At 28.5% G+C, this 9,426-nt stretch overlaps 1 protein-coding gene across 1 annotated transcript; it reads left to right on the top strand.

Moving 5' to 3' along the window:
* Nucleotides 1–7,327: 7,327 nt before the first annotated feature.
* MS3_00007777 (uncharacterized protein) lies at nt 7,328–8,930 on the top strand (the record flags this gene model as incomplete). Its single annotated transcript, XM_012944310.2, has 1 exon — nt 7,328–8,930. The coding sequence occupies exon 1, from the start codon at nt 7,383–7,385 to the stop codon at nt 8,928–8,930; it is 1,548 nt and encodes a 515-aa protein (XP_012799764.1). The 5' UTR covers nt 7,328–7,382.
* Between the last annotated feature and the right edge of the window lie 496 nt (nt 8,931–9,426).

Raw genomic sequence — 9,426 nt, 5'->3', positions numbered from 1 at the left:
AACAAAGATACTCACATTATTTTTCACAATTATTTAATTAATATTAATAGAATAATTAAGGAATAATTAAATGATAAATATTTAATAGGATGAGTTTAAAATAACAATCATTACTTGATATAGGTGAGGACAACCGATTATAATTAACACAAAATTACAGAGGCACTTGGTAAAATAGAAAAACCATGCTCTGTTATCTAATTTGTGAAATATTCATTAATTGTCTCAAAATTTATTGTCCCTGCATTTCCATAGCAATTGTTTTGTAGTCCCATTCTTTCCTTCTTCATCTTTTTTTGCCAGACATTGTATATGCTATTTATGTCGATATAAGTAGCATATACCATAATATCATATAACTTGCAACTTGTTAAAATGTACTTAGTTTATAAATATATATAGTATATTATTAACAACTGGTATTAAACGTTTTCTGTTTCTTTTTCTTACACATTTTTACCAGATTATTCAGTTACTCAGTTGATAAAAACACGGAACACTTCTTTTCAAAAGGATTGACTATAGGTTTTAATTGTAGTGAATTAAGACTTATCTAAGTACATTTCAATTAGTTTATCCTTCCATCTATGAGAATCTTAACATAATTAACTATATCATATCAGAAATGTATTTAGAATCGTATTATTCAAAATGTTTTTAATGTATGTCAGATCATTTAAAATCATATGTTACCATGATGATAATGTTTAAAGTGTCTTTACAATGTGACAATAATTAATTTTACTTATAAGAAATAATTAGAAATAACTATAAAGATGAAATAGCTTTTTAAAGTTGACCTAGTATTCAGTTGTTTGTATGCCTGTTTTTTTTTCTTCTTAAATGACTGATCTAACATGAAATACAGAAACCATTGACATATATGATTGATATTTGTTATTCCATAGAAACATAATTATAATAAAACTCTTTGTTTCATTTAATGTTTGAAATTCTATCACAATCATGACCTTAAATTGACTTTAGAAACTTCTAGTTATACTTCATAGTGTTTTTCATTGAAAATGTCATTTGAAATGTTTGTAAAGAAAGAAAATTCTTATCTACCTTATTTTAAAAAAAAAGATAATAATTGATGTGGTTTCTTTTGTTCAATGTATAGTGTAGTCATAAATTTGCTTCATATATAAATCAATAGGTCAGTTACATATCATTTTCATCTAATATAAACAATTACATGTTTAAATATGTTTCATTTAAAATTTATCAAGTCACCGTAAGTACTTTTATAGATGATGGTAGGCAAATGTTGTTTTTTTTTGTTTAAAAGAATTTAAAATACTTATATGAATTTTACTTTAAAAATTACAGAACACTAAAATAAATGATCTGATGTCTATTGTTATGAAATGAAATGGAATTAAGATATCACTGATGTGTTATTGGTTTCGTATAGATTTATGAGTAAATTGAATTGCATTACATTTTGACTTTGAAGAATAGTATCTTAAAGATTTATTAATATTAATTAAAGCACAAATGAAATTTATTTTTAAAGTCACTAGTGTTTAAGCGAATAACATTAACAACAAAAAAGAAGATACTAATAAAAGGATAAGCTGAAGATAACATGGTCTGAATGCTTTAGATGAATCGCTATAGCAACGTAACATGATGTTTGATAACATTGTATTTTTTTTAATCACAAAGTAGAAAAGAGAAGCGTGTTATTACTTAAAGGTTTTGTAATTTATTGCTAAATAAGTAAATACATGAGGCTCATAACAGATAGTTATGGGAATGACGCCGAAATGGATATAATACGCATAGGATTTGATGGTGCAACAGGGATTGATTAAAGGTATCATCTTAGTAGTGTTGTCCCGTAGATCTTCTCTCTGTAAGTTGCGTTTCAGGAAAATATATTTCAGTGAGTTGAAATGATTTAATGAGGTACTGTAATATTGCTTTGTAAATCAGATGAATATATGAAAATTAAACTCCTGAAACGTTTATGGAAATACTGCAACTTAATAAAATACTATTCATTTTTCACACTGTTGATCGATAGATTGATCAACTGTTGTATGGGTTCTTATGTTCAAGTATTCTGTATCAAAATCATCTGAATCAACAATAAAATTTATAACATTTTAACTTTTGAAAAGATATTTTCATCATTGTCCTCCATATATGAATTTTCTAAGCAACCTGTTAAACTTAGCTTCCTTTATTAAAGTATTTCAACCAATAAATCCTTAGATATAATAACATTCTTACTAGGACCACCAACCTGACATGATACTTTAAAATGGGAAATTACTAGGATTGTGACGAAATATTGCTTTTACTACCTAGTAAATGTAATTCAGTATAAATAGATAGCAGTGAAAATCCAATTAAACTATTAAGGAAGGCGTTAAAAATAGATATATTTATAAGTCGGCTGTCAAAATTATGTTTTTTTTTGTAGCGTTGGTTGGTCTGCTAACAATGATCACCACAAAAAATTATTATTCGTCCTTATTATCTTCGACATTTTTACCCAACCAAGTATTATTTTGAAGTAATAATAAATGAGCAGATAAAAAGATCATCTAACAGCTAATGTACGCTCTCACTGGTTTGTTGAAAAAAATTCTCATTTTCATGTCTTCTGATTACAAAATTAAAACTTTTACCTAAACATCATACAACAAATGATATTTCATCCATTTATATGACGTGATAAAATCAGTATAGAGCATTGTGTTAAAACGAAATCATTAATCTTTATTCTTACACAAAAGCTTCTCACTCTTTCTAGGCGAACTACCTATAATGCTGCATTATTCTAAGAAGCTGGATTATGAAATGTATTATTTTGTTTGATCAACTGATTCACTATTTACCATTAGCGTAAGTAAACAATGAATTATTGTATATATATAGTATATTCCTTCGGAGATTTAAGTTTGCGTACCCTAACCACTGTCAAACACGCAAATATAGTCATTCGAACACCAAAGAACTTTAGGTCTGATTGTGATAATAAAACCAGTTTAATTATGATCTTAATATCTGCATTACTAAATCTGAATGTTTTTATGGCGAAGAATAAGAATCAAGATGATATGCACACAACATTCTTCCAGTAACATTCGTTTGCTTACCAAACACTGTGGAACGAAATTTAGAGGGATATGATCAAATTGAATTCCAGATATAGTCAACAAAATCAAAGGTATATTACACAGCAATCAATCAATCACTTTTCATTAGCAAATCACTAACAAATGTGTATTTTACTCAAAAAATGGGCCTTTAAATTTTGGATTCCCTGAACTATTATTAATCCACTGGTAAACTATGACTGTAACAATTTCCAACAGCGATTAGATTCAGTTAATTTGCATATACAGACACCCAAGTTGAATTGGAAATCTTGGTAGCTTAGAATACACTTCAGTATGCAGTATACATTCGGTTGTTGAGTAAGAGTATCAAAACAAACAGTGGGAACGCTAATCAACTGAGGAGTCCCATGCTAGTAAGAAACAGCTGTCCAGTACTTCCGGGTTTTTGATATTGGTCTAACATTGATCCATTCATGTCATCAAGTTAAACTCAACAATTTCTACAACCCTATACTGATAATAATAGAATGCCTGAATCCTCCGATGATTATTTAGCAACTAAGAGAACAAGCATAACCTGTGTGAAAAAGTATAATCAATAACAAATAAGACGTTTTGACATAAATTTCTTTATTTACTAAAATAAAAACCATCGTTAAACAATGTGTATCAATTTATTCGTTATCTTTATTCACCCAATAACAGCTTAAAATTAATAGCAAAAGTTGCATGAAAAGAATTATTCAAAGTTATTAATGACATAGATTGATAGAGGATCATTGATATAGACAAAAAGAAAACAGTTATCATTGTTATACAATTTCAATTGCAACTAGTCAAGAACCCTATTAGTTTTCATTGCTCCTTATTAGGGATTTGATCATTTTGTTTGAGGTAGTTTTTTCATTGTAAATAATTATTAATCTAAAAAAGGAAAATCCATTGTCTTTATAGGTTTCATAGTTCATTTTTCCAGAATATTAGAATACTATTAACCAATAATAATATTTCATTACTGTCTCAATTATTCTAAATTGATGTTTGTAAGCTTGATTTATACATTCATATAAACACATAAACAGTCCTTTACCGATTTCTTAATATTAAACTTTGAACTTATAATCATCTAAATAGAATCCAAGAAACAAATGAATTGTTATTGTGTAACAATATCTTTCCTTGTACACTGAATACATTTCGTATAATAGTGTGCATTTTATTATGGAATTTAAGAAACAGTAATTTACCATACTTTTCAATCCTTTATTAAAATCCCAGTTTATGGAGAAAAATAGTTATTTTTTTGTCCTTAAAATAGTTTAATATGGAGGCCTAAGACCTATCAGCCAAATCTTTAGATTGATTACAACATTCCATCAGAATAATCCAAAGTAAGTTGATGTGGTTTATCAAGTAAACGCTATTAGTAAAATATTGTTTTATAAATATCTTTCTTGCCAAACATTTTTTACATGGCTATGATTACTGAAATACTGACAAAATAATGTGCCCATTATTTACATCTATATGCTCTACCAAAACGATAGTCTGTAGTGGTGCCTTTTCTTCGTTAATCAATAACCTTTGTAACCGTTATTACGTGTGTGAATTCAGAAGGCAATAAGTAAGCGGAAACTACAGTTTATTAGCGGATAACACTGATCACAATTTTATAAGTACATCAAGAGAACTTGAAGCTGAGAGGTGAATGTGTGTATGCGTAAGCAAATACAGAGGCAAATTTATAGTCAAATTGAATAAGAAGCTGCTATGCAAGGCAAAAGCTAATAATAAGATTTCAGTACATATATACATGGAAAACGGAATGAATCATCGAGTGATATTTGAGCTATCAGCATTTTCGCTACAGTCTGTCATGTGATCAAGCGTACACGTTTATACAGATATGATCGTAATCATAATAGTACAAAGAAATATGTGAACTTATAATTTTATTCTAACATTATCTGTTAAGTTAATAAAAAGGATTATCCCAAATTAACAATAATCGAAATTAATTGCAGAAGAGTTGTTATAAGTTCGTATTTCTAAGAAAACGTATGCACAGCTCACGATAGTTTAATACGTATGTATCAGTCACCCTTATACGTACTTAAAAGAACGTAAAAGAACTCGAAATTTTCTATAATAATTAATAGTTTTAGTGTGTTAGGATGTTTTTCCCTATAATGTTTAGTCAAGCTATAGCAGTAACGTACTATTAACCTAACTTCTCTTTCTGAGTTTTCGACTTTTTAAATTACACGCACACAACTAAAAGTTTATATGACGCTGTTCTTGGTTCATATTCTTTTTTTTAAATTTAAAGTAGTTTAGTTTAACGGATTATGGAAAATATGAAATACTGTCTATTCTGTTTCATTTTATGGTCTTATACCCATTAACTTACCTTGAATTATTGATAATAATGTTGTGCGAATTGGGGTAACTTAAAAAGATTATAAATACACACTTATGCCTGTTACTCCCGTTGGAGCATCGGCCACAGATCAGCATTCTCTAGCCCACATTATCCTGGGTCTTCCTTACTAGTTCTATCCAGTTATTGTTTATTCTCATATCTGTCTTCATTTCTAGGCGTAATGTGTTCTTTGATCTTCTTCTCCTTTGGCCTTGAGGATTCCAAGTGAGGGCTTGCCCTGTGACGCAGTTGGGTGCTTCCCTCAAAGTGTGTCCTATCCACTTCCACTGCATCTTCCTGATTTCTTCCTCCACTGGAATATGGTTTGTTATCTCTCACAGTAGGCTGTTGTTTATAGTGTCTGGCCAACGAATCCAAAGTATTTTGCGGAAACAACTGTTAATAAACACCTGTATCTTCTGAATAATAGCTTTCATAGTTCTCCAAGATTCCGCCTCATATTTTGATGGATTACTGAAGAAGATTTAATTTTAGATATGATTCATTTTGAAATCAACTTTCATGATAACATTTTAATTTTTTTTGTTTTTACGAATATGCATCAATTGTATATACAACATATGTTGAAATGTCAAGATTTCAATAAAGATTACAACTACATGTCATCAGAATTTTTCCTTATACTCTATAACTTCGAATTGATAGAGAGAGAAAAAAAATCTGCTTTCTTTTAAAGATAACATAAAGAATTTCTTGAGAGGCTGAAAGAAAACTTCAAATTTATTTCTATAAAATATATAAATAACTTAATACTATGGGTTTGAATACAACTAATTTCTGAATAGAAGTTCGGTTTTTTTGCCTTTCGAAATAAAGTCATAAAATAGAAGTAATAAAAATATGAATCTGGGTATTTCTGTTAAGGTACTTATATTATAAACAGACAATACTTAATTCATTATTCGTTAACATAATTTCAAAAATGCTTTGTAATAACAGTTAAAGAATATAGTTATATTTAATGAGATAGAAACAAATATATATTTACCTAAAATCAATATATTATATCTTATTACTGTTGTTCATTTACTCAAGGGAGATGAAATACATACTTTCCAGATAATAACGATAATGCTTTTAAATGTTTACAGTTCATGTAAAGTGAAATTTTTATCAGGTCACATATAAAAGTAATTTCCTAAATATTATTAAACATCAAATTTTTCTAAACCTAGCAACTACTGTGGACCATTCATATTTACGTTTGTTGATACTCGTTATCAAGAAATAAACATGAAAAGAATGATTCGAAGCTCCTCAATGAACATTATCATTTTAGGGACCAACAATTCGTACACTGAAGTCAACTCAATATTAAAACTAATAATCATATTGAGTTTATAATTCTCTCGATACCTAGCAGTCATAGTATATATAGCTTTTTTATTAAAATAACAACATAAAATGTGAAAAACTGCTCCTTATCGGGTAAAAATGTATTTGTATTTTATCCATTTTTTAATAATACAAACACAGTGTATAAATCACTTTATACTATGAAATGTCAACAAGCGTTCCAATTCGAATCACTTTCAAATTATTGTAATATGGTAAATATTGCTTCCACATTGTTAAACCAATAAAATTCGTAAAGTAGCTATGGATGTACTTTGCAAAACAAAATTTGTAGTTGATTTTATTAAAGAAGTTCAGTGTACTAATAATAAGACATCAATATTAGACGTGCTTTGGGATATTTTCTCTGAAACGTCTATGATTGGTTCATTGTCAACCAATCATAACAAATAGTATTTAGTATCATGCCAAAGCGATAGCTATTTAATGGTTTGTTCAGCATCGTTTCCTCAAAATTCAAATATATCATTCTATTATGAATAAAATACATTGAGCATCTCGTAAGAATGGAATTAATTAATGAAACTAATTTTTTGAGCTCTAAGGATATGAGTACGGAAGATTTATTAAAACTTTTATCAAACTGTGCTGAACTGATCGAATTACCAAATAATAATACATATTTCATTCAAGACATTGGAAGTATGCCAGGTCTTTTCAAACCAAATTGGGTTGTCCTATATAATGTAGCATTTGATGTATTCTTAGTTGGTTGTATACTGCTTGCTGGGATTACTGGCAATGTTTTGAGTGGGTTCGTTCTAGCACGTGACAGATCTCATGGAACAACTAGTTTAATATTAACCAGCTTAGCCGTATTTGATACTGCATTTCTAATATTATGCTTCTTTTTCCAATTTCTGAAAACGTTATCTTTCTATATTTTATGGTTGTCATACATAAACTTTTATGCGCATACGAGCAAAATATTGTATGGATCTGGAATGGCGGTAAGAATGATGAGAAATTGGACTGTTGTTCTAGTATCATTAGAGCGTTGGGTAGCTGTATGTAAACCACTTCATGCACCTAGTATATGTACACGGAAAAAAGCGCATATTGCTATATCACTTATTGTTATATTATCATCGCTTTACAATATTCCACATTTTTTTATTGTTGATGCAATGCCATTATTGTGTTACTTTAATGAAGACAACAAGACAAATATTCTACATTCTGGTTATTATAACTTTACGGAATTACCCAAAGGTATTCTCATATACCATAGTGCTATAAGGTCATGGGTGAATAATAACTATGCCTTCAGATTAATTTATCGTCTAATCAGTTATACAATTTTAATTGTTATTCTACCTAATGTTATCATTGCCATTTTTAATGTGTTACTTATTCGAGGAATTAAGTATGCGAATCAGAGAAGAGCACAAATTATTGCTAGAATAGATTGCGCTAACAGACAGTTTGAACAATGTAGTTATCATTCTCTTCACAGAGACTATCATCAGCATTCTCAAAAACAACACCCATCACATCATCATACTATCCCAAAATGTTGTCATGGAGCACCAAGTTCTTCAGATAATCATGCTTATTTTGTACGTGTTACAAAATCTAATCGTTCTCGTACAATGGAAGTAAATCGTTTATGTGTTGGAGTAATTATAATATATTTAGTGTGTGAATTACCAGCTGTTGGATACCAAATTATTTATCTGATTAATCATCGAAGTTTAATCGAAATTATTCGTCCAGTTACAAATGCTTTAGTATGTTTAAATAGTGGTGTAAACTTTTTTGTTTACGTTTTTCTTGGAAGACGGTTTCGTTCACAGTTGAAAGACTTATTTAGAAATTTAATCAATAAATGTGGAATACATAATAATCAACGGAAAACCACTAATCCATCTACTCATTATATGAATTCATGGCATTCACGACATGATATTGCATCGATGGATAAAGAAAGTGAACAATTATTAATGAAAGAAAATAAATCTACAGGACAAATAATGAAATCAGATTTGAAACCAGCTACTACACGTCTCAGTTTAAGCGCAGCTTATACACAAACTTCCGTTATGGAAACATAAACTGATAAATGTATACATAACTAAATATTGTACAGTTTCACATAAAAAAAATGACTAGCAATTAACTATTCCATAACATTAAAAATAGAGATATTTATGATGGAATTCATAGATACTATTTTTTACATTTCACACAAATGAATTACATTAATAAATTAATTATCATTTCAATTTAAATCAATTGTACAGACAACAATAATTATTTTAATAGGTAAACAAAATTAATGATTGTGTACAAAACACTTAAAGGTTTGTTTTAAAAAAAACACAACAACAACAGTTGGTAAGATTTACATATATATTGTTACTGACTAGGATACTTGTATTAATGGTGATAAAATTGCTTAGATTTCAAAAGTGTAGAATAACAACATTATAGAATAATGATAATTTATTATACTATTCTGTACTTTTCACCTTGATATTGAAAATGTATATTACTGAATACACTTTTAAAAAGTAGTAGTTTTTTTTCAATAACTAGCTGCATTACAAA

This window comes from Schistosoma haematobium, chromosome 4, assembly GCF_000699445.3.
Source record: "Schistosoma haematobium chromosome 4, whole genome shotgun sequence".
NCBI classification, from domain to species: Eukaryota; Metazoa; Platyhelminthes; class Trematoda; order Strigeidida; family Schistosomatidae; genus Schistosoma; species Schistosoma haematobium.
This window is presented reverse-complemented; position numbering and strand designations above follow the sequence as displayed.